This window comes from Coregonus clupeaformis, chromosome 25 (genome assembly GCF_020615455.1).
Source record: "Coregonus clupeaformis isolate EN_2021a chromosome 25, ASM2061545v1, whole genome shotgun sequence".
In the NCBI taxonomy this organism is placed as follows: domain Eukaryota; kingdom Metazoa; phylum Chordata; class Actinopteri; order Salmoniformes; family Salmonidae; genus Coregonus; species Coregonus clupeaformis.
The window spans coordinates 23,933,345-23,960,671 of record NC_059216.1 but is presented as its reverse complement, the minus strand read 5'-3'; the positions used below and the strand labels follow the sequence as shown (position 1 = coordinate 23,960,671).

Here is a 27,327-nt window from a genome sequence, read left to right as displayed (position 1 = left end):
TACAACTGCAACCTGGCCAAGATAAAGAAAAGCAGTGCGATAAAAACAACAACACAGAGTTACATATGGGGTAAACAAAACATAAAGTCAAAAATACAAAAGAAAATATATATACAGTGTGTGCGAATGTAGTAAGTTATGGAGGTAAGGCAATAAATAGGCCATAGTGCAAAATAGTTACAATTTCGTATTAACACTGGAATGATAGATGTGCAAATAGAGATACTGGGGTGCAAAATAAATAACAATATGGGGATGAGGTAGTTGGGTGGGCTAATTTCGGAATGGCTGTGTACAGGTGCAGTGATCGGTAAGCTGCTCTGACAACTGACGCTTAAAGTTAGTGAGGGAGATAAGAGTCTCCAGCTTCAGAGATTTTTGCAGTTCGTTCCAGTCATTGGCAGCAGAGAACTGGAAGGAATGGCGGCCAAAGGAGGTGTTGGCTTTGGGGATGACCAGTGAGATATACCTGCTGGAGCGCAGACTACGGGTGGATGTTGCTATGGTGACCAGTGAGCTAAGGTTAGACGGGGATTTGCCTAGCAGTGATTTATAGATGACCTGGAGCCAGTGGGTTTTGCGACGAATATGTAGTGAGGGCCAGCCAACAAGAGCGTACAGGTCACAATGGTGGGTAGTATATTGGGCTTTGGTGACAAAACGGATGGCACTGTGATAGACTACATCCAATTTGCTGAGTAGAGTGTTGGAGGCTATTTTGTAAATGACATCGCTGAACTCAAGGATCGGTAGGATAGTCAGTTTTACGAGGGCATGTTTGGCAGCATGAGTGAAGGAGGCTTTGTTGCGAAATAGGAAGCCGATTCTAGATTTAACTTTTGATTGGAGATGCTTAATGTGAGTCTGGAAGGAGAGTTTACAGTCTAACCAAACACCTAGGTATTTGTAGTTGTCCACATACTCTAGGTCAGACCCGCCAAGAGTAGTGACTCTAGTCGGGTGGGCGGGTGCAAGCAGCGTTCGGTTGAAGAGCATGCATTTAGTTTTACTAGTGTTTAAGAGCAGTTGGAGGCTACGGAAGGAGTGTTGTATGGCGTTGAAGCTCGTTTGGAGGTTTGTTAACACAGTGTCCAATGAAGGGCCAGATGTATACAAAATGGTTTCGTCCGCATAGAGGTGGATCCGAGCTTCACCAGCAGCAAGAGCAACATCATTGATACACACAGAGAATAGAGTCGGCCCGAGAATTGAACCCTGTGGCACCCCCATTGAGACGGCCAGAGGTCCAGACAACAGGCCCTAGCTTTCATCAAGGATGCATCACAGGTAGTTAACAGAGATTTTAGTAGTCAGCACCTCACCCCCTAACTCCACTCTGATTTCAGAGGACCTACACAATTTAGGTCTGGACCCAAAAAGGACTGCCTCAGTTTTACCTAAGTGCAGAGATAGCTTATTATCTCCAAGCTATTTGCTAATGTTAGTAAGCTCTATGCTAAGTATGCTCTCCAACATAGTTTTACTTTTGTGAGACACCAGAAGTGTAGAGTCATCCGAATAAAGGAAAAGACGGCAAGAACAAACATCTTTCATATACAGTGGGGGAAAAAAGTATTTAGTCAGCCACCAATTGTGCAAGTTCTCCCACTTAAAAAGATGAGAGAGGCCTGTAATTTTCATCATAGGTACACGTCAACTATGACAGACAAAATGATATTTTTTTTCTCCAGAAAATCACATTGTAGGATTTGTAATGAATTTATTTGCAAATTATGGTGGAAAATAAGTATTTGGTCAATAACAAAAGTTTCTCAATACTTTGTTATATACCCTTTGTTGGCAATGACACAGGTCAAACGTTTTCTGTAAGTATTCACAAGGTTTTCACACACTGTTGCTGGTATTTTTGCCCATTCCTCCATGCAGATCTCCTCTAGAGCAGTGATGTTTTGGGGCTGTCACTGGGCAACACAGACTTTCAACTCCCTCCAAAGATTTTCTATGGGGTTGAGATCTGGAGACTGGCTAGGCCACTCCAGGACCTTGAAATGCTTCTTACGAAGCCACTCCTTCGTTGCCCGGGCGGTGTGTTTGGGATCATTGTCATGCTGAAAGACCCAGCCACGTTTCATCTTCAATGCCTTTGCTGATGCCCTTTACACGGATCAGTCGTCCTGGTCCCTTTGCAGAAAAACAGCCCCAAAGCATGATGTTTCCACCCCCATGCTTCACAGTAGGTATGGTGTTCTTTGGATGCAACTCAGCATTCTTTGTCCTCCAAACACGACGAGTTGAGTTTTTACTAAAAAGTTCTATTTTGGTTTCATCTGACCATATGACATTCTCCCAATCCTCTTCTGGATCATCCAAATGCACTCTAGCAAACTTCAGACGGGCCTGGACATGTACTGGCTTAAGCAGGGGGACACGTCTGGCACTGCAGGATTTGAGTCCCTGGCGGCGTAGTGTGTTACTGATGGTAGGCTTTGTTACTTTGGTCCCAGCTCTCTGCAGGTCATTCACTAGGTCCCCCCGTGTGGTTCTGGGATTTTTGCTCACCGTTTTTGTGATCATTTTGACCCCGCGGGGGTGAGATCTTGCGTGGAGCCCCAGATCGAGGGAGATTATCAGTGGTCTTGTATGTCTTCCATTTCCTAATAATTGCTCCCACAGTTGATTTCTTCAAACCAAGCTGCTTACCTATTGCAGATTCAGTCTTCCCAGCCTGGTGCAGGTCTACAATTTTGTTTCTGGTGTCCTTTGACAGCTCTTTGGTCTTGGCCATAGTGGAGTTTGGAGTGTGACTGTTTGAGGTTGTGGACAGGTGTCTTTTATACTGATAACAAGTTCAAACAGGTGCCATTAATACAGGTAAGGAGTGGAGGACAGAGGGGCCTCTTAAAGAAGAAGTTACAGGTCTGTGAGAGCCAGAAATCTTGCTTGTTTGTAGGTGACCAAATACGTATTTTCCACCATAATTTGCAAATAAATTCATAAAAAATCCTACAATGTGATTTTCTGGATTTTCTTTTCTCAATTTGTCTGTCATAGTTGACGTTTACCTATGATGAAAATTACAGGCCTCTCTCATCTTTTTAAGTGGGAGAACTTGCACAATTGGTGGCTGACTAAATACTTTTTTCCCCCACTGTAATTTACAGTTGATGTCGGAAGTTTACATACACCTTAGCCAAATACATTTAAACTCAGTTTTTCACAATTCCTGACATTTAATCCTAGTAATAATTCCCTGTCTTAGGTCAGTTAGGATCACCACTTTATTTTAAGAATGTGAAATGTCAGAATAATAGTAGAGAGAATGATTTATTTAAGCTTTTATTTATTTCATCACATTCCCAGTGGGTCAGAAGTTTACATACACTCAATTAGTATTTGGTAGCATTGCCTTTAAATTGTTTAACTTGGGTCAAACGTTTCGGGTAGCCTTCCACAAGCTTCCCACAATAAGTTGGGTGAATTTTGGCCCATTCCTCCTGACAGAGCTGGTGTAACTGAGTCAGGTTTGTAGGCCTCCTTGCTCGCATACGCTTTTTCAGTTCTGCCCACACATTGTCTATAGGATTGAGGTCAGGGCTTTGTGATGGCCACTCCAATACCTGGACTTTGTTGTCCTTAAGCCCTTTTGCCACAACGTTGGAAGTGCTTGGGGTCATTGTCCATTTGGAAGACCCATTTGTGACCAAGCTTTAACTTTCTGACTGATGTCTTGAGATGTTGCTTCAATATATCCACATAATTGTCCTTCCTCATGATGCCATCTATTTTGTGAAGTGCACCAGTCCCTCCTGCAGCAAAGCACCCCCACAGCATGATGCTGCCACCCCTGTGCTTCATGGTTGGGATGGTGTTCTTCGGCTTGCAAGCAACCCCCTTTTTCCTCCAAACATAACGATGGTCATTATGGCCAAACAGTTCTATTTTTGTTTCATCAGACCAGAGGACATTTCTCCAAAAAGTACGATCTTTGTCCCCATGTGCAGTTGCAAACCGTAGTCTGGCTTTTTTTATGGCGGTTCCTTGCTGAGCGGCCTTTCAGGTTATGTCGATATAGGACTCGTTTTACTGTGGATATAGATACTTTTGTACCGGTTTCCTCCAGCATCTTCACAAGGTCCTTTGCTGTTGTTCTGGGATTGATTTGCACTTTTCGCACCAAAGTACGTTCATCTCTAGGAGACAGAATGCGTCTCCTTCCTGAGCGGTATGACGGCTGTGTGGTCCCATGGTGTTTATACTTGCGTACTGTTGTTTGTACAGATGAACATGGTACCTTCAGGCGTTTGGAAATTGCTCCCAAGGATGAACCAGACTTGTGGACGTCTACAATTTCTTTTCTGAGGTCTTGGCTGATTTCTTTTGATTTTCCCATGATGTCAAGCAAAAGAGGCACTTAGTTTGAAGGTAGGCCTTGAAATACATCCACAGGTACACCTCCAATTGACTCAAATGATGTCAATTAGCCTCTCAGAAGCTTCTAAAACCATGACATCATTTTCTGGAATTGTCCAAGCTGTTTAAAGGCACAGTCAACGTAGTGTATGTAAACTTCTGACCCACTGGAATTGTGATACAGTGAATTATAAGTGAAATAATCTGTCTGTCAGCGATTGTTGGAAAAATGACTTGTGTCATGCACAAAGTAGTCCTAACCGACTTTCCAAAACTATAGTTTGTTAACAAGAAATTTGTGGAGTGGTTGAAAAACGAGTTTTAATGACTCCAACATAAGTGTATGTAATCTTCCGACTTCAACTGTATATACAGTAAAAACACTAGAGGCTCAAGCACGCTCCCCTGCGGAACACCACAACTCATTGGTTTTACCTGAGACAGTGAACCATTAACCTCAGCTATTTGCTCCCTACCTGACAAATAGGACTTTACCCAGCCTAGAGGGATACTGCTTAACCCCAGCGCCTCCAGTTTGGAGATTAGGAGACAGTGGTTAACTGTATCAAAGGCCTTCTGTAGGTCAAGCAGTACCATTCCACTGAGATTTCCCTCATCAATATTTTTCCTGATGAAATCAGTCAAGTAAAGTAGACATGAATCAGTGGAGTATGTTTTACTGGCTATTTTGACTGTTGCTACCTTTGCAAAACAAAAATAACCCCTAATTCAGCATAATACTTCTTGACTTGGTTGTTTCCAAACAGCGTGGACAAGTATCTGTATGAGTTTCATGTTAATTTCAGAAAATGTCAAAAACTAAAGGTTTTCAGGAGCAAACATACATCATATTTCTTTAAATATTCATAGCAGTCAACAAATGAGGGTGTGTTTTGGTGTTGGACACTAGCAAAACATTTGTTTTCATCATTTTCTAGTAAGACATATGGAGTATATGGAGTTATACAGTTGTAAACACAAACTCAGTTTTTTTCCTCTGCTATTCAATCCCACTCCCTGCTCTCCCCACCTGACCCCAAAATGAAAGGCAAAAATCGAACACCCCCATACCTTCCCAATACCCCATTTCTTATTACATCGTCTTACCAACATGATCACATATAGGCTTATTTCTCTAGCAGACATTGGTGGAAGTGCATCATACTGTATGTCTGCAGGTGACCTGTGCACCTACTGGCCTGCCCAGAGGGTGCCACATTATGCTATAAGTGGCCAGACTTAACTGACAATGTTTCTATAACACAAGCTATCGCCCAGATATGAAAGTGACTTCAGAGGTCATTAATAAGATTTCCTATTGTTAAATATCCCTGAATTGGATTACTGCCAGCCTTGAGTAATCTAATTTCTGTGAAGGAGTAACAAGGCTGCAAAATAAAACAAAATGTCTGTGATTTCCGGGGTGCATAAAAGGAAATGAAACATCCGCTGTAACACCCCCACCCCTATCCCATAATATTCCTCCTGCACATTGTCAGCTGTGTGTTGAACTGGACAGTGATAAAAAATCATATGAATTATTGTAAATTCTTGCAATGTTTAATCTCAGTCCTAATTTGACCTTCAATATCAGATGCAGCCTTGCTCCTGAGAGACCTTGGCATTTGGGTGTCATCAGCACTTTGCACCAGGATCATATTAATCAAAAGGTCCATTTCCTTTCCTTTAGGGAAGACACACTGGTACTTAAGAAAGACACCAAAGCCAGCCAGTAGCTCTCTTCTCGCACCTACTGACACCCATTGCTCTTGAAATGAAAAGGTTTTCCTTAAGTCAATCTGAGCTGACCTAACACAAACTTAATATAAAGGCAAATAAACACAATCTTCTGCCACTCTGAAATATTATGACATAAACACATGATAATTGTGTGCAAGCTTTTTAAATTCCATTATTGTTTGTATCATTACTGTAAAGTAAAGTTCCGCCTCCCTTACTAAGAAGGATGCCCCCCCCAAAAAACAAACAAATCTGCAAATGGAAGAGAGGCACCTTTGACAGCAGGAGAGGGACATCCCACCACCTGGGAGGAGGAGTGATTTCATTGCTACACACAAGGTGCTGATATCGTCTTCTCCGTCAGCCCTCGAACATTAACTGCTCCCAGCTTGTGGCTTCTAAATAATAAGGTCAGAACTTTTCAGCCACCCCATCACACCACACCACATCACACCACATTCCATTGGAAACAGCAGCAACTTCACCACCACTGTTGCCTCCCACAGGCTGCATGGGAGCCTCCGCTCTCTCTCCCAGCAGGTTTGGGAGCACATCCAATTTTGTGACGCACAGGGCCAAGCCTAGCTCCTCTCTGAGTGAACTCTTCACAGCTGGACCCAAATGACTTGCAGGTGTCTCTGTAGGCTGCACATCACTGGCTCCCCACTCATGACCAACGGGGGCATCACCTTTGCCACTTTGGGGATCACAGCGGGTGCAGCGTAACACTCAGCAGGAAATGTCTGACAGCAGCCCGCCAGCGTGAATATGGGAAATGTCCATAGAGAGAGAACAATTGATTGGGCGGGGGTGGATAGTTGTTATGTAAATGAAACAGCCAAACAGGGCATGTTTACCAACTTTTGAATGTACTGCCCCATCTGACAAGGTGCAGGTGCAACAGTAAGTACTGTGATCATGAATTTTACTGGCCATGGATGTGATGTTCGGTGGTTGTAAGCGTGCTACGGTTATTACATGTTTCTCAATCATTGCCTAGCGGCTGTTTTATGGACCTGGTCAGGCATATATCAGCCCCTACATGAAATGTGGCTAAGTGATTTAGGTTTAGGCCAGATCCAACGAGTTGAGGAGAGTTTTATCTCCGCTCCCGAGGGAGGCTCAGTCCTGCATGTTAATGTGTTTCCTGAAATCAAAGCACACACACACACACACACACACACACACACACACACACACACACAGACACACACACACACACACAGGCAGGCAGATGCATCTGCATTCCCATCAACAACCAGCATTAAATATTCTGGAGAAATAGCTTTGTTTGTTGGAAGAACAATGTTTTCACTCCAGCTCAGAAGGTGGCGGTAATGCACCTAAACATGGTTTTGCACAATGGTATGAAACCTCAACAAGAAAGAAGAAGACGAAGCAAACGACGATGTTTCAGACCGCTAACATTGTAGTCGTGTTGCGCAGATTATCAAATCGTTAAGTATTGATGGGATTTCAGCCATGTTAAACACTGCTCCCATGTTTTAAGAGATCTGATACACACCTGAATGGTCTCAGGTCCCCACAAATGCGGTCGTGTCTTCACGATGTGATAATTTGCTGAACAGGGTTAAAATGTAGTTAGCTAGTCTGGAACGACACCGAAGACTGTCAGACTGGACCAGCCCGAAACCGGGTGCGCGCTAACGCTCGTGCTTCTTCAGTCTCACTGGCACACTAGACTAAGGCATCACCGTCGTCAGTGTAGCAAAGAATTTGGAATACAGTAGCTGCGGCAAAACATTTCATTTCGAGAATTTGGTAGGTAATTATCGCTGTGAAAATCTAGCTAGCTAACCTATTGCCAACATTAGCAACATAATGCTAGCTTGCCATCTCACAGACAGAGATGTTCATATTCAATGAGCTAACAAGCTAGCTAGCTAGCTGCCCAGGCTGTGACTTCAAATGCAAGACATGTCATGTCAAACAAATCTAAAAACGATTCCCTAAATGCTCAGCTAATGCTTATAAGATCATATAGCTAATGTATTACACTGACTGTGTGTCAAAGTTCATAACACGTTTAGCTGATAACAAATAGGTGAAAGGTTGAGTGGGTTGTGTTCTATTAATCTCAGTGAAATTGGACCATTCTTGAAAGGACAACCTCTACTAGCTACAGTAGCTGTGCAGTTGAGATGCATAGAAAATATTAGGCTACTTCTGTAAAGCTATTATTAAGGATAGGATGTATTTCATAGGGTGAATGTCTGATTATCTCCATAATAATGAAGACTAGTACCCAATATTCATCCTATGAATAAAAGCCCCTTTTTTGTTGCATAACAAACATAATGTAACATTTCCAGATGTACAGCATGAAATAACAATACATCACCCTGTCCTGCCTCTCTTTCTCTTGCTAGCATTTGAGATGGGATCCTCCGTGATGGAGGATAAGGATGAGACCTGCACAGAGCACCTATACTGCTGTGGTGCTGTCACAGAAGTCCTCAAATTCGGCACCCGTAACCTACAATCTGGCAATCTCCCTAAAGTGCTTTTTCTCATCATTCCAGGTGAGTCTCCTTAAAGCATTTTCTTAATTCAGGGGAAATGCATGATGTTATTCGTGGTTATGTTATTGTGAGATGCCTGTAGTTTTCATCCCAAAACTGTATTGGTAAATCGACTACAGCTAAGGTATTTTGAGTGGGCTATTCCTTTAAACTGGAGTTATAAAAGTAGTATTGTTAATACTGCAAATTAAATCGTATTCCTGACTAAGCAGTTTGCTGTAATTGACCCTTGGTGTCTCATCATCATGTCATGTAATGTTGATGTTAAAGGTGTTAAGCCTTACTCACTATCCTGAGAGTCTGAGGCTGGCTCCCGAGTGGCGCAGCGGTCTAAGGCACTGCATCTCAGTGCTTGAGGCGTCACTACAGACCCCCTGGTTCGATTCCAGGCTGTATCACAACCGGCCGTGATTGGGAGTCCCATAGGGCGGCGCACAATTGGCCCAGCGTCGTCCGGGTTTGGCCGGTGTAGGCCGTCATTGTATATAAGAATTTGTTCTTAACTGACTTGCCTAGTTAAATAAAGGTTTAAAAAATAAATAAATAAATCACCACGTCTGGACCAAATAGTACACAAACATTTTGGGTCTCGTGTGCCTCGATACTACTCTGCCTATGTCACCCACTTCTTTGTGTTTAAATTTGAAAACTTTAAGAAAGATGAGCCATAAAGTCAGAGGGAGACTCAGTCATGCCAGTGACCTTTGAAAGGTCGCAGTGACTGGAGCTCGTTCATTGCCCTCTGAATATCACTGAGCATGGGGCTCAATGGACCCTTTATGGCTGACAGAGACACCACGAAGGCCCTGTTATTGTAGACCGGCTGCCCTTTTCCCTGTGATCAGAGCAATGATCTTTGTGTCCAACCTTAGGTACAACCAGTGTTTCATACCCTAAAGCACTCACAGGTGCATCGGTGTTCTCTGTACGTGTGTGTGTGTTTTGATTGACGAATGGAAACCATGATGACTTGGAACAGAGGATGATGACCTCCTCCAATGAAACTTATGTTTTTTTGACTGTTTTGATAGAACACAGGTGCGACAGCCAATCATTTCAAAACGTCAATGCGTGTAGCCGACTAGAATTATAGACATTCAGTAGATACACTATATATACAAAAGTATGTGGACACCCCTTCAAATTAGTGGATTTGGCTATTTCAGCTACACCCATTTCGGACAGGTGTATAAAATCGAGCACACAGCAATGCAATCTCCATAGACAAACATTGGCAGTAGAATGGCCTTACTGAAGCGCTCAGTGACTTTCAACGTGGCACCGTCATAGGATGCCACCTTTCCAACAAGTCAGTTCGTCAAATTCCTGTAAGTGCTGTTATTGTGAAGTGGAAACATCTAGGCGCAATAACGGCTCAGCCACGAAGTGGTAGGCCACACAAGCTTACAGAACGGGACTGCTGAGTGCTGAAGCGCGTAGCGCTTAAACATCTTCTGTCCTCGGTTGCAACACTCACTACCGAGTTCCAAACTGCCCCTGGAAGCAATGTCAGGAGCTTCATGAAATGGGTTTCCATGGCTGAGCAGCCGCACACAAGCCTAAGATCACCATGCGCAATGCCAAGCATCGGCTGGAGTGGTGTAAAGCTCGCCACCATTAGACTCTGGAGCAGTGGAAACGCGTTCTCTGGAGTGATGAATCAGGCTTGGGTTTGGTGGAGGAGGAATAATGGTCTGGGGCTGTTTTTCATGCTTAGTTCCAGTGAAGGAAAATCTTAACACTACAGCATACAATGACATTCTAGACGATTCTGTGCTTCCAACTTTGTGGCAACAGTTTGGGGAAAGCCCTTTCCTGTTTCAGCATGACAATGCCCCCGTGCACAATGCGAGGTCCGTACAGAAATGGTTTGTTTAGATCGGTATGGAAGAACTTGACTGGCCTGTACAGAGTCCTGACCTCAACCCCATCGAACACCTTTGGGATGAATTGGAACGCCGACTGCGAGCCAGGCCTAGGCGCCCAACATCAGTGTCCGACCTCACTAATGCTCTTGTGGCTGAATGGAAGCATGTCCCCGCAGCAATGTTCCAACACAATGTTCCAACATCCAACAAGCATTCCAATAAGCATTTTGCTACACCCGCAATAACATCTGCTAAATATGTGTATGTGACCAATAAAACATTTGATTTTGATCTAGTGGAAAGCCTTCCCAGAAGAGTGGAGGCTGTTATAGCAGCAAAGGGGGGGACCAACTCCATATTAATGCCCATGATTTTGGAATGAGATGTTCGACAAGCAGGTGTCCACATACTTTTGGTCATGTAGTGTATATTCCTTGTAAAATGTGTTTTAATATTCAAAATATTTACATGAAAAATGTGTTCGTAAGAAGTTTGCAAACTTTTAATACCAGCACCTAATATGTTTTGTAATGTGTAGGCCAATGTTCTGTGTGCTGTTTGATTGTGTTGTGTGCCTGTGCCATCTTAATTTTCTTCTGAGGATCAATAAAGTTACATTCAATAAAATTCAACGGATAAAAAAAGTAACCAAGAGCAGCTCGCTTTAGCCTCAAGGGTAAATGGATAGGATAGCCTACTTGATACATAGGCCACCCTCATCGGCCACCCTCCATCGATATATCCCTCCACCCTCCAGGCCACCCTCCATTGATATATCCCTCCACCCTCCCTCCAGGCCACCCTCCATTGATATATCCCTCCACCCTCCCTCCAGCCACCCTCCATTCTCGACAGATGGAGGAGAGTTAAAAAAGGTCAGCAAGATCAAGGGAGGGAATGGCAATCAAATGTTACCTCCAGGTTACATTCCAAAATCATTCCACCAAATATTTCAGCAATGCATGAAAAAAGCAAAAACCAATAACTTGGGCTGACATTCCAGTGTTAGCCCTCAATCCACATGGCACAATGCTATTAGCAGTACCAGACATGTCACTATTAGATAAACGTCAAAATTGTGCCCCTGTAATACCACCGTGATTAAAGTGAGTTAAAATACATATTTTAAGGTGCAGTGACTGCAGTCTGTAAGATTTACCACTGCTCATTGATAACTTAAACTGCTTGATTTTTGCAGAATAGGCAGGCCTACAAGGCAAATGTGTTTTTGGAAGTATAACTCAATCTTTGTAAGTGCAGTGGAAGCTCTAAGTGCACTGCAGGTGCGGGACTACGTCAGTGCTGCGGTACTTCAGGCACCAAGCCGAGAGGTCAAAGACGCTAGGGAGGGAGGTCTGCACAGTGTTCAGCTCAGCAGGCCCAAATTTATAGGCACTAGAAAAGCACCCTTTCTAGTGAGGGAAGAAGGGAGGAAAGATAACAAGTGGGAAAGAAAGGGAGGGGTTGGTTTGACTTTTCCTTGAATTACTCAAGCTTGGTGGGATTCTGGAGTTGTCCTCTTCAAAAACTGATACATTTGGTCATGAGACATCTGTATTTAAAGAATTAGGCCTAATAGATATCCAATGTACTATTGTGCAATGAGTCAGTCTCTTATTAAGGTAGTTACAGTATGTCACTACATTAATAGTGCATCATCAAGTGTCACTCTTTTATTGCCAGTGTCTGCTATATACCTCAAGAAGAACTTGCACACTTGTTAACTGCTGTTGCCATTACTAAGGTGATTTACGACTTGAACTGTGGCTAACAGGGAATTCCCTTAAAGGTGCACTATGCAGAAATTGCTCCGCCATTTCCTGGTTGCAAAAATTCGAATTGATCGCCTAATTTCAGTTTATGTGACAAAGCAAGCAAGTATAGTGTAGAGAATCATTGTACCATCTAAACCGCTGTGAAATATATTGTCCATAACCAAAATATTGTATTTTCAGCTGTTTGAAGCTGGTGTACAAAACTGAAAGTAAAAGACGCAAAAAACGAAACTTAAGAATGGGAAGCCTAGCAATAGCGCACATAGAACAGATATATCGCTTCTTAGACTTGTTTTCAATGATAAGGACATATCTGTAACTCACATTTCTATGTGAATTTGGTCGGGTCGCCCAAAAAGTTACATGTTGCAGCTTTAAAGCGACAGACACACTAAAACAATAATAATGTACTTTTATTAAGTTATGATATCTTAGAAACAAAGGATATTTGATTAAAGAATGGATATTTCCAACAATGTAACATATAATCATAATAATGAAATTATAACTGTTTTACTAACTTTAATCTATTACTAACATATTCCATAATCAAGAAGAATTCTGACTTTTCTTTCCTTCTATAGGCTGTCTGCTTCATTCCTCCTATAGAGGGAGTGGTGTTACTGTCACACAGTGCTAGTTGGGGAAGGGAAACAAATGAAAGTGTGGATTCAAGCCTGACAGCTCTCTCTCTACCCATTGTCTGCAGTTTGAACAGATGCAGGACCTCCCTTGGTATTTGATACTTTGACCCACAGATCTCTTTAAAGCCTTATAAAGTAAACACCTTCTTCCTTAGGCTGAATGAAATACCATTATAGCCTCATAATTTGTCTGGGTCGACCCTGCAGACTTAAGTAGCATGTACTTCACTCTGACTGGTTAAATAAACAGATATTATTTATATGTAGTAAGACATTACATTACTTACTGGCTGCTCATCCTTTCAAGTTTTTCTCTCCCAGTTATTTTATCAAGAGTTAGAATTATGTGTTTAAAATACATTTTAAGAAGGCCATCTGTGAGAACCCCAAGAGAGCAGGGTGTGAGAGGAGATTGAGTAATGACGAGATAGTGAATGATGACGATCAAGTCAAGACCCTTGCCAGCAATGTGCAGCGTCGTCACAGACAGCTATGAAGAATGACCTAACCAGTGAAGACTAGCATGCTGCTTATCCTTCATCTCCCTGTAAATCCTTTATCTCCCTGTAGTCTGTAATATTTATTGTATCAGTTACATTTCTGGTACCAGTTGCTGAAATCACAATTGTTTTACATTTTCCTATTTATTTTGGTGCATACAGTGAGGGAAAAAAGTATTTGATCCCCTGCTGATTTTGTACGTTTGCTCACTGACAAAGAAATTATCAGTCTATAATTTTAATGGTAGGTTTATTTGAACAGTGAGAGACAGAATAACCAAAAAAAATCCATTAAAACGCATGTCAAAAATGTTATAAATTGATTTGCATTTTAATGAGGGAAATAAGTATTTGACCCCTCTGCAAAACATGACTTAGTACTTGGTGGCAAAACCCTTGTTGGCAATCACAGAGGTCAGACGTTTCTTGTAGTTGGCCACCAGGTTTGCACACATCTCAGGAGGGATTTTGTCCCACTCCTCTTTGCAGATCTTCTCCAAGTCATTAAGGTTTCAAGGCTGACGTTTGGCAACTCGAACCTTCAGCTCCCTCCACAGATTTTCTATGGGATTAAGGTCTGGAGACTGGCTAGATCACTCCAGGACCTTAATGTGCTTCTTCTTGAGCCACTCCTTTGTTGCCTTGGCCGTGTGTTTTGGGTCATTGTCATGCTGGAATACCCATCCACGACCCATTTTCAATGCCCTGGCTGAGGTTCTCACCCAAGATTTGACGGTACATGGCCCCATCCATCGTCCCTTTGATGCGGTGAAGTTGTCCTGTCCCCTTAGCAGAAAAACACCCCCAAAGCATAATGTTTCCACCTCCATGTTTGACGGTGGGGATGGTGTTCTTGGGGTCATAGGCAGCATTCCTCCTCCTCCAAACACGGCGAGTTGTGTTGATGCCAAAGAGCTCGATTTTGGTCTCATCTGACCACAACACTTTCACCCAGTTCTCCTCTGAATCATTCAGATGTTCATTGGCAAACTTCAGACGGCCTTGTATATGTGCTTTCTTTAGCAGGGGGACCTTGCGGGCGCTGCAGGATTTCAGTCCTTCACGGCGTTTTGTGTTACCAATTGTTTTCTTGGTGACTATGGTCCCAGCTGCCTTGAGATTATTTACAAGACCCTCCTGTGTAGTTCTGGGCTGATTCCTCACCGTTCTCATGATCATTGCAACTCCACGAGGTGAGATGTTGCATGGAGCCCCAGGCCGAGGGAGATTGACAGTTCTTTTGTGTTTCTTCCATTTGCGAATAATCGCACCAACTGTTGTCACCTTCTCACCAAGCTGCTTGGCGATGGTCTTGTAGCCCATTCCAGCCTTTTGTAGGTCTACAATCTTGTACCTGACATCCTTGGAGAGCTCTTTGATCTTGGCCATGGTGGAGAGTTTGGAATCTGATTGATTGATTGCTTCTGTGGACAGGTGTCTTTTATACAAGTAACAAGCTGAGATTAGGAGCACTCCCTCTAATCTCAGCTCGTTACCTGTATAAAAGACACCTGGGAGCCAGAAATCTTTCTGATTGAGAGGGGGTCAAATACTTATTTCCCTCATTAAAATGCAAATCAATTTATAACATTTTTGACATGCGTTTTTCTGGATTTTGTTGTTGTTATTCTGTCTCTCACTGTTCAAATAAACCTACCATTAAAATTTTAAAGAGTTATAGAGCACTACATAGACTGATAATTTATTTGTCAGTGGGCAAACGTACAAAATCAGCAGGGGATCAAATACTTTTTTCCCTCACTGTATGGGTACAGTGTGCTTGTGAAGTACTCATTGTAGTCTAAATTAGTTTTGACTTGTTTGAGGGCTAGCCGACATCTGGTGTGGCCTTTGCTGTTGCGGTAGATGGTGTAACTTCGTCGGAATTTCCCATCGCTGTCTCATTGAAAACAATGACATCTGAATTTCGTCCTGCTATTGTGCTTTACCTATCTGAGTACAACAATCGGAAACCCTCTTTGCTCCCCCTACTCCAATACCTCTCAGTCATGAATCATTCAGTACTCAGGTGTTTACTACCATCACCTATTCTGAAGAGTCTTATTGTGGAGTTAAGTGTTCAGGCTTTTCCCTCTCAACCACTGACTCATGACTGTGAGACCTCAGCCATCTCTCTCCATCAACTAATTTGTAACCCATTGTTAGTTCAGGTTTCTTACTATGTGCTCTAACTCTCTTTCAGTCCACAGACGTAACATTGTGTAATTGTAATTTGTTTTTTGCTTTGTCATTTGTTCTGTTCATTTCAGTTTTTGTCCTCTTTATTCACAAAAGGGGACTTCTGCAGTCTCCTTCAAATCAAATCAAATTGTATTTGTCACATACACGTGTTTAGCAGATGTTATTGCGGGTGTAGCGAAATGCTTGTGCTTCTAGCTCCGACAGTGCAGTAATATCTAACAAATATGACCTCTCTTGAGTGAGCGGCACACTCGTCACAACATAGTACCCGCGTAATCCGCCCCTCGTTCCTCAATTGGCTGTGAGCACCAGACAGATGTATCCTCCATTGAATCACATTCCGAACTCCGCTTTGCTGATAGAGACAGATGTTGGGCCCAAAACTCATTCAAATACTGAAGCTTATGTTCATGAAGACCAAAAATCAGTTGAAAGTTCATCTGTTCACATCCCAATAATGTGTTCAGGTTCAGGTACCTGTCTACTTACAAAAGCGTGGTCTGAGGAGTGGTCTCAGACTGCTACAGTATAAAGCTGTTTTCCTTTCTACACTTGCCTCGAGTTCAAACCGATTGAAGCTGTGTGACAGTGGGATTTGGGGGGCCTTCATTACTTCTCCTCTTGGGAGTGCAAGCCACAAGCGGGAGAATGGGGGGCGTCTATTGTGGTGCCTAGCAAAAATAGCACTGTCATTTCCAATGGCACATCTCTGGTATGGGCTAGGTTTCTGAAAGCCTGCTTCTTGAGCATGTCTGGGGCCATCTGGGAGAGATTTGGAAACCCAGCGTGAATAAAAACATACAAATGTATTTAATCAGTAGGCTAGGAGGGGCTGTGGACAGAGTCTAGAAAAGGGTGCTGCATTTAAGGACAGCCCATCCCCTGCACTCTCCCCACTGTCTGGGAGAAAGAGGGAGTTTACTGTTTACTCAGCTTGTGGAGAGCAGGAGAGAGTCGACACAATGTTCAACTGCGGGAGCCTGGCAGATATTGAGAAAGGTTGCCCAGCGATGAGAGAAAAGAGGGGGCCTTATCTGTCATGGTCGGTTAAAGGGGAAAGTTGGATTTCACGTTCAAAAAGGTCAAAACAAAGTGACCGACGAGCTTTCCTAGATACTGAAATGGACATGGTGTCCATTCTAACTGAATCTACTACAGTGGAGGCATGAGCTCCATGAGATTCAAATGTGTTGTTTTTTCACTGATCAACACAACCTAGACTTACTCATGTCAATTAAATGAATAAGACTGAATAGGTTTCCACCGCCCTGAACTATTACTTGGTGGAATTGTCCTCATAATAACTTGTACCTCATAAATACAGTGCCTTCAGAAAGTATTCACATCCCTTGACCTTTTCCACATTTTGTTGTGTTACAGCCTGAATTTAAAATTGATTCAATTTAGATTTACTGTCACTGGCATACACACAATAACCCTTAATGTCAAAGTGGAATTAGGTTTTTCAATTTTTTTAACACATTCATAAAAAATGAAACGCTGAAATGTCTTGAGTCAATAGGTTTTCAGCCCCTTTGTTATGGCAAGCCTAAATACGTTCAGGAGTTAAAATGTGCTTAACAAGTCACATAATAAGTTGCATGGACTCTGTGTGCAATAATAGTGTTTAACATGATTTTTGAATGACTGCCTCATTTCTGTACCCCACACATACAATTATCCGTAAGGTCCCTCAGTCGAGCAGTGAATTTAAGACATAGATTCAACCACAAAGACCAGGGAGGTTTTCCAATGCCTTGCAAAGAAGGGCACCTATTGGTAGATGGGTCAAAATAGAAAAAAGCAGACATTGAATATCCCTTTGAGCATGGTGAAGTTATTAATTACACTTTGGATGGTGTATCAATACACCCAGTCGCTACAAAGATACAGGCATCCTTCCTAACTCAGTTGCCAGAGAGGAAGGAAACCGCTCAGGGATTTCACCATGAGGCCAATGGTTACTTTAAAACAGTTACAGAGTTTAATGGCTGTGGTAGGAGAAAACTGAGGATGGATCAACAACATTGTAGTTACTCCACATTACTAACTTAATTGACAGAGTGAAAAGAAGGAAGCCTGTACAGAATAAAAAATATTCCAAAACATGCATCCTGTTTGCAACAAGGCACTAAAGTAATACTGCAAAAATGTGGCAAAGCAGTTCACTTTTTGTCCTGAATACAAAGCATTATGTTTGGGGCAAATCCAATACAACCCATTGTTGAGTACCACTCTCCATATTATCAAGCATAGTGGTGGCTGCATCATGTTATTAGTATGTTTCTAATCGTTAAGGACTGGGGAGTTTTTCAGCATAAAAAATTAACGGAATGTAGCTAAGCACAGGCAAAATCCTTGAGGAAAACCTGGTTCAGTCTGATTTCCACCAGACACTGGGAGATGAATTCACCTTTCAGCAGGACAATAACCAAAAACATAAGGCCAAGTTGCTTACCAAGAAGACAGGGAATGTTCCTGAGTGGCCAAGTTACAGTTTTGACCTAAATCTGCTTGAAAATCTATGGCCAGACCTTAAAATGGTTGTCTAGCAATGATCAACAACCAATTTGACAGAGCTTGAAGAATTCTGAAAATAATAATGTTGTACAATTCAGGTGTGGAAAGCGCTTAGCGACTTACCCAGAAAAACTCACAGCTGAAATTGCTGCCAAAGGTGCTTCTGCAAAGTATTGACTCAGGGGTATGAATACTTATGTAAATTAGATATTTCTGTATTTCATTTTCAATACATTTGCCAAAATGTCTAAAAACATGTTTTCATTCTGTCATTATGGGCTATTGTGTGAAGATGGGTGAGAATTGTTTTTATTTAATCCATTTTGAATTCATGCTGTAACACAACAAAATGTGGAATAAGTCAAGGGGTATGAATTATTTCTGAAGGCACTGTATCTGTACTCTTCTAGGTCTATTTGCCTCCCATATTTATTTTTGCACGCTCTGCTCAGCACAAAGAGTTGTGCAACATCTTCAGCTGCATTTGGCTCTTGATTAATGACTCAGGATATGTGAATGAAAATACGAAAACACTACCGAGAACTGCGGCAAGTGTTCTGAACTCGGGCCCACAGTAGTGAGAGTTCAGACTCAGACTACAGGTTTTATCCCTCCCCCTCAAACCACTGTTTATCCTTATTTCCCACAAAAGCCTCATCTAGTTCCATGTTCTTTATGGTTGCCGTCACCCACCCTAGAAGAATAGAGTTGAACTCATAGTAAATGTTTATGATTGTTTCAAGATCGCATCAGCTTTCACTAGGAATCCCAGCACTTCTGCCAGGCAAAATAAGACAAGTTAATTATTTTGCTGATATTAACTATGTGTGATTGTTACTTATTAGCTTGTTAGCTTGATGGGAGCATGTGGTTAGATTATTTCAGAATGCAGTACATGTGGGTTCAAATCCAAGACGGTAGAGCTCTTAAATACAAAAACATCTAGATTCACATCTGTGTGTTGCAATGGCTTTACTTCATCCTGAGGACATACTAGGAGAAAAAGTATGGGGTCTGCGTGTTGCCAGTTATTTCTTATGTGATTTATACACACCCAAGATGCATAAAACTAATTGGATGTATTTTGGGGATAATGGATTAAAATTAATGTAACAGAAGCAATGAGTTCACTCATTTACCATATTTTCTCCCACCAAGAAACGTTCCAACATTCAATTTTTAACAGTGGCATAGGAACTATCCAACCAACAAACAACTCAACACCATTTTAACAAACATGTGGACACGTAAGATCACCCAGGTGAATTTTATAATATTAAAATGTCCACTTATCCAAACTGTTTGCTTTAACTAATTGTTCCACATGCTTTAGCCTAAATGTGGCATGTTATTGAATGATGATTGCCTATGTGTTGTTGTAACACTCCTAATGGGAGTGTTCCTCCACAGATTGCACCTGTGGCTCTCTCTCTCAGCACGCTCTCACTGAGGCGATTATACATTGAAAGCTCATGAAATTACACATACAGGCAAAATCATAATTACAAAGATTCCAAAATAATGCAGTTAACACACATCCGGATAATACACATTCACACTTACAGTATACATCAATATACCATATATATGCATACAAGCAACTCAAACAAGCACTATACAAAACATCGACGAACATACAGGTACTCTAAAGAACAAATGTCACTCTCCGATTGGACAAAAAAAGACAGACCACACAGAGTAGCCATTGTTCTTTAGCAGCTGCTATACAGTTTTTTTGCACTTTTATCGCACCCTGATAGCACAAAATAAACCCCCACCCAGGATAAACTTTCCTTTTTTACCTGTGGAATAAAAGTCCCTCTTTGTTCAGTGTGAAGACATCAGCCGTACCATGAGCTAAATAAAGACCCTCGCTAGCAGCTGAGCTGACAGTGCTACCTTTGGGAGCTAATGAGATTGATGGCAAAGGCCAGGGAATAACAGACAACCATTACATGGCCAACATCTTCAAGAGTAGAGAGGAAAATTATTAACATACTAAGAAGTTGGTAAGGTTGGCTGTCAGATAAGATGTTTTATATGGTTTGTTTTATAGATGTTTTATAATCCCTCATAGCATTTAGTCATGTAGCATCTTTCCCTTTCAAGACGATTTGATACATATCTAGAGACATGGGCTCCGATACAATACAGGAACGATACGTTTGAGTATGAAACTATTCGGTGCGATTTGGTTTGATTATAGAACGAATCGAAGTGATTCGGTGCGATACGATTCGATGCACCAACATTTGTTGCATAAACACATTCATTTTCCGTTCTAAATAAAAATCTGCTGCTGTTGGAGCTCATGAGCTGAGCCTCTGAGCTGGATCTGTCTGAGCTGACATCTGTGTGTGTGGTGTGTGGTTTGTGTGTAAATAATGATGTATGTCTATGGTGTATGTACTGTAGGCACCTGATCTGAGCCATAAGGGAGACTAGGCATCTACCACTCCACTACCACTGTCAGATTAGGGGGGCAATGTAGCCTATGTTGTTGGTAGAGCATGGCGCTTGCAACGCCAGGGTTGTGGGTTCGATTCCCGCGGGGGGCCAGTATGCACTCACTAACTGTAAGTCGCTCAGGATAAGAGCGTCTGATAAATGACTAAAATGTAAATGTTTTTTGTCTATATATCCAACACCAAGACACGACCGAGACACTCAATATGTGGTCTCGAGACCAAGACCAGTTTCGAGTACTACAGCACTGCGGTTTGTGGTCTACGGACGGATGCAGTCATATCTTAAATCGGTGAATCGTTACATCCCTAGTTTTTATCAGGTAGTGTTACATTTGCAGAGCACTTTATGATGTTTATAGTGTTTTCGTCATCTCTGCAGGTAACCCAGGTGTGGTTGGCTTCTACAAGACCTTCATGCAGACGCTTCACCAGACGTTGGGCCGGCGCTACCCTGTGTGGGCAGTGAGCCATGCTGGCCACTGTGTGCCTCCTGATACTATGGACATGATTGAAGGTACATAACTAATTCATATCTCTTATTGAGAGTGCTTTGTGCAGCTGGACTTTCTATGATTCCTTATTGCTGGTGTATCCACACTGATCCACTTCCACTTATCCACATCAACAGCACATCTTCTGACCACTGATGACTGATTAGCTAGCTTTGAAATGGGCAGATCCTTGTTAGCTCACTCTCCAATACTAAAGACGACACTAAGGATGGCGCAGGAGAAGAGGAATGTTAGCTGAGCTGGACGAGTTAGCCTGAGCCAAGGGGCCTCTCCCTCTCCCTCACCCTCTCCAGCCAGCACCAGCATGTGAGCCCTGTAATATTCATTCATAAAGCAGTGAGGACGTTTTTATTGTGCCTGATACGTGGGAAAGACATTACCAAGCCCTCACATGTAGTACGTTAAATCCCTTTTCTGATGGCTCATGAGATGGATGGGACGGTACAGTTTGGATCTGTCCATCTTGAGAAGGACAAATGATATCCATATTGAGGGTTTGTAAAGGACAAATAAGTGTCAGAAGGTGTAACATTCTGTCAAAGTGTAGCCCGGTAGGTAGCCTCATTTGAGATGTGCGATAATTAGCATGAGTTCTGATGATAACTTGAAGGAAGCCTTGATTTCCAGGCTTCTCTTCACATAGCTCAAAGGCCTGGAGACTACGTGACTTTGTCATGTCAATCAGACAACCTATTTTGACCATATACAGTGAGGGAAAAAAGTATTTGATCCCCTGCTGATTTTGTACGTTTGCCCACTGACAAAGACATGATCAGTCTATAATTTTAATGGTAGGTTTATTTGAACAGTGAGAGACAGAATAACAACAACAAAATCCAGAAAAACGCATTCGACAAGTGTGTGCCATGTGTTCACAATAAAACAGGAACTGTTCAATGCTTCACTTTGTTACATGAATCTCTATATAATCTAGACCAACTCTACCAAACCTCTGGAAAATACTAAGTATTACATCATTATTTCGCATTATAATACAACATTTTTTAAAATAGTGTCATGACCATAATCATCTGACATCTGCAAATTCAACCTTGGTATCTACAGTGAGGGAAAAAAGTATTTAGTACGTTTGCCCACTGACAAAGAAATTATCAGTCTATAATTTTAATGGTAGGTTTATTTGAACAGTGAGAGACAGAATAACAACAACAAAATCCAGAAAAACGCATGTCAAAAATGTTATAAATTGATTTGCATTTTTATGAGGGAAATAAGTATTTGACCCCTCTGTAAAACATGACTTAGTACTTGGTGGCAAAACCCTTGTTGGCAATCACAGAGGTCAGATGTTTCTTGTAGTTGGCCACCAGGTTTGCACACATCTCAGGAGGGATTTTGTTCCACTCATCTTTGCAGATCTTCTCCAAGTCATTAAGGTTTCGAGGTTGACGTTTGGCAACTCGAGACTGGCTAGGCCACTCCAGGACCTTAATGTGCTTCTTCTTGAGCCACTCCTTTCATTGTCATGCTGGAATACCCATTCACGACCCATTTTCAATGCCCTGGCTGAGGGATGGAGGTTCTCACCCAAGATTTGACGGTACATGGCCCCGTCCATCGTCCCTTTGATGCGGTGAAGTTGTCCTGTCCCCTTAGCAGAAAAACACCCCCAAAGCATAATGTTTCCACCTCCATGTTTGACGGTGGGGATGGTGTTCTTGGGGTCATAGGCAGCATTCCTCCTCCTCCAAACACGGCGAGTTGAGTTGATGCCAAAGAGCTCGATTTTGGTCTCATCTGACCACAACACTTTCACCCAGTTCTCCTCTGAATCATTCAGATGTTCATTGGCAAACTTCAGACGGCCCTGTATATGTGCTTTCTTGAGCAGGGGGACCTTGCGGGCGCTGCAGGATTTCAGTCCTTCATGGCGTAGTGTGTTACCAATTCTTTTCTTGGTGACTATGGTCCCAGCTGTCTTGAGATCATTGACAAGATCCTCCCGTGTAGTTCTGGGCTGATTCCTCACCGTTCTCATGATCATTGCAACTCCACGAGGTGAGATGTTGCATGGAGCCCCAGGCCGAGGGAGATTGACAGTTCTTTTGTGTTTCTTCCATTTGCGAATAATCGCACCAACTGTTGTCACCTTCTCACCAAGCTGCTTGGCGATGGTCTTGTAGCCCATTCCAGCCTTGTGTAGGTGTATAATCTTGTCCCTGACATCCTTGGAGAGCTCTTTGGTCTTGGCCATGGTGGAGAGTTTGGAATCTGATTGATTGATTGCTTCTGTGGACAGGTGTCTTTTATACAGGTAACAAGCTGAGATTAGGAGCACTCCCTTTAAGAGTGTGCTCCTAATCTCAGCTCGTTACCTGTATAAAAGACAGCTGGGAGCCAGAAATCTTTCTGATTGAGAGGGGGTCAAATACTTATTTCCCTCATTAAAATGCAAATCAATTTATAACATTTTTGACATGCGTTTTTCTGGATTTTGTTGTTGTTATTCTGTCTCTCACTGTTCAAATAAACCTACCATAAAAATTATAGACTGATAATTTCTTTGTCAGTGGGCAAACGTACTAAATACTTTTTTCCCTCACTGTAGATACCAAGGTTGAATTTGCAGATGTCAGATGATTATGGTAATGACACTATTTTTAAAAATGTTGTATTATAATGCGAAATAATGATGTAATATTTAGTATTTTCCAGAGGTTTGGTAGAGTTGGTCTAGATTATATAGACATTCATGTAACAAAGTGAAGCATTGAACAGTTCCTGTTTTATTGTGAACACATGGCACACACTTGTCGAAACTTCCAACTCATAAATGATTAATGGAACACACAAGGCAAAGTCTGGAGATAGTCAATAGATACAGTAAAAATAAAATCAGACAACCCTGCCAATTCGTAGCATGTCATCCGATCATCAGAGAGAATAAATGAAAACCACTCTGTTCAGCCTGGTGTTCCAGGGGGTGACAATGAGCAGCAGCCCTATCTCAAGATGGGCAGGGGAGGACTCATATTTTACCCCAAAACCTCATCTGATCTGAACAACGGCCCTGATTAAGACCAGACAAAGGCTCAAATTGTCTAGCAGCAAGTCCTGTGTTCATCTCAATAGTCCTTCATCAATTTGGTGAGATGCCCTTATCCAGGGAAATCTGCTCACTATGATTAGGATTAACTGTAAATAATAGTAAATAATTTTTCTGCTTGGGACTTTGATTACCAGGCTAGACCTGCACGCTCATGTGGTCATCATGCAGTATTAGTCTAGCATTACTAACTAGGTGTTCACCCTTTGGTTGGCACTTTCCATATCCACTCGACTATTACCCACATCCAACACGGAAACACAAACATGTCTGACATATCGGCTTCCTTTTCACCCCTCTTCTGCGGCTTCAATCCAAGCCTTTGGTGATTTACTACCCTGGTCAACCCCTTGAATGCTTGCCATTGATTTACAACTCGTCAAAGAGCATTCAGTTTGCTGAGGGATAGGGTGGCATCGTAGAGCAGTGGCCTCTGAAACCTCTGGGACGTCCAGGGAAAGGCCTCGCCGATACAGAGAAACCCATACAGCATTGATTGGGCCTCCTCTGACTTTCCAGTGACTTGTGCAAATTAAAGACTGGCAGTTATTATTATTAACAGCTAATGCATACTTGATGAAGTTGAACAAAATTTGTACGGTTTTGGAAAAACAAACAAAGAGTTAAAAAAAAGTGCAGCATTAAAGGTTCTATTCCAAATCGTCCAGTGGTAGAAGTGTTCCTGTGGTAAGGCAAGTTTTGCTTGATGGTTTTTATGACTGTAAAAATATATGTTAATGCAAACACAGGGAACATTCTCCCAGTGCCAACGTCAGTAATCCATTCCTGGGTCACGGGATCCTCCATGGGCCTCAGATCTCATTCATTTTGTCAGAATGAGTTTGCAACGCTACTTTTCACCAGCAACTTTCTCACTTTGATATGGCTAAATTGCACACTATTAATGTCCAGAGTACTAAAACATGCATTCAGAAAATGTAATCCCCCCCCCAAAAAAAAAAAATGCTACACCAGCCAAGGTCTAATATCACAAGAGGTTTTTATGGAGTCTCTCTGATTCCAATTATGCTCCCACCGCTATCGTCGGTCTCGACTACAACTCCATGTGATTTGTGCCATGAATATTGGTTGATTGTTTGAGCATATCTTTTGAAAATAAGTGTTGGAGACAAATGGCACAAAGCAGTAGAAATTTGCAATAATGACTGTACCACCACTTTATGACATTTTGGTCTGATGCCCAGCCTTTCAATCTGATAAAATAATTTCAAGACAACCTTCACTTTATCTTGTTTCTTGATCTCTCGTTTTTTATGCAAGGTTGACAACTGTGGGCTATCACTGTGGTACAGATGTTGAACCCAGCTTCACAAACCCTTTTGAGAAGGAAGTTTGTAAGCTGAGAGGAAGTATGCACAATGCAGTGCAGGACCGAGGCTGTTGCTAATCTCCTTCTCATCTCTTTCTCTCAAAACTATACTGAGATATGTTCATACCGTATCCTCGCCAGCTTCATTAATGGCACATTATTCAGAGGTCCTCAAGATTTGCAAGTGCAACCACACCCAATTACAGAGGAGAGAGTTTAAAAAAGAGCCTACACCTCCCATGTTGCAATCAGTAACACCACAAGTGAGCTTTCTTTTGACACATAGGAAATAAGTTACCTTTTCCCTGGAAGAAAAAATGCAGCACACATTTATTGCACATTTGTGAGAAGGCTTTAATCGCTTAACGGGCTGCCCCAGCCTCCTGTCTTTCTCTTGCCAAGAGGATCATTATGTTATGGGAATTTGTCTTTGCCATATGTTATTCTTTATTGACTCATTAATCACAATTTGCACTCATTTTGTTTTTTCCATTATACAGTAAGCATATCCCCAACCCCCACAACCTTCCCCACCCGATCCTTATGCTGTCTGCACAGAACGCCTGCTCCAAATTCCACTCTGAAAGAATAAAACATCAAGTCCCTCACCAAATATGTTAAATTCTATGGGGATTGATTTTTTCATTATTAAATAAATGTTGAATGTGTCTTTTCCCACCCGCTAAGTCCCGTCCACCATCACCATAGACACATTCTATACTATATTCTATACTTCCGTCCGGTCTTTCTTGCCCTCTCTTTCATCATCTCTCCATCTCCTTTTCTCATACCCTCTCTCTAATCCTAACATTGTCTTGGATTTGACTGCTCTGCACAGGTAGGGAATTGTTAACTGCTTCCTTCAAAGCTTTTTCTGGGGCTAGATTTACAGCATTATATGATAAAGTATCGTTAAATATCTTTCCAAAAAGATTACAGAAATTAAATCAAGATGTTTCTGGAATACTTCCTTACTTCGATTTCCCTTTGGATGTTCTTGTTTTAATTTAGTTATCAAAGGGTCCTGGGTACTACTAATGAGAGGACAGTGAACATTACCATAACATGATGTCCCTGGTCCTATGTTGGGGTGATCCATGTGCTGGTGCTGCCAAATGTAAATAAAGACTATCTTGTGTACAGAGACATTGATGAATGATGCTGGTTTCATGTCCTTGATCAGAATGATTTGGGCGATGGTGAAGTAGATGATGTCATACTGATGTAATACTGAATACTAATGATGAACCTTGATCTTTGCAGACCCATCAGTGACGGCAGCGGGGGACGTGTTTGGTCTGAACGGGCAGATAGAGCACAAGCTCGCCTTCCTTAGGGAGCACGTTCCCAGGGACACTCGCCTGGCCCTGGTGGGCCACTCCATCGGCTGCTACCTCATCCTGGAGATGATGAAGAGGGATCCTGAGCTGCAGGTGAGACCCCACTTTGATTCAAGTACTATTATAGAAGTGAAGTTGTAGGTTAACGTCTATAACATGGAGATTTGTCAAGCTTTAAGTGATCTATGAAGTTTTTTAATAGATCTCTACAACCTTCTTGACCCACATTTGACCCACTTTTAATGTTCATAAGCTAGAATTATTGCATTCATTTTTGAGAATTATGACATTAATTTACCTCCGTGATAAAGGATGTCTTTAGGCTGCCTAAATTTGTCAGCCAAATTGGTGTATATGGGCCTCTGAGCAATGATTCCCATATAGCTGCCTCTGCTTCATGGCACCCTGCTGTCCAGTGAGGGGTTAGGCTGGTCCCAGTGTGGGAGC

The 27,327-nt window shown here is 42.1% G+C and overlaps 1 protein-coding gene across 1 annotated transcript in view; it reads left to right on the top strand.

Annotated features, from left to right (window-relative positions):
- Window positions 1–7,527: 7,527 nt before the first annotated feature.
- ldah (lipid droplet associated hydrolase) overlaps window positions 7,528–27,327 on the top strand; it is a 63,022-nt gene continuing 43,222 nt past the window's right edge. The window contains exons 1-4 of the mRNA XM_041847942.2: window positions 7,528–7,893; window positions 8,502–8,654; window positions 21,011–21,145; window positions 26,804–26,973. Of these exons, the coding sequence (XP_041703876.1) occupies window positions 8,510–8,654; window positions 21,011–21,145; window positions 26,804–26,973 (450 nt within the window). The 5' untranslated portion in view covers window positions 7,528–7,893; window positions 8,502–8,509. The remainder of the gene's footprint in view (window positions 7,894–8,501; window positions 8,655–21,010; window positions 21,146–26,803; window positions 26,974–27,327) is intronic.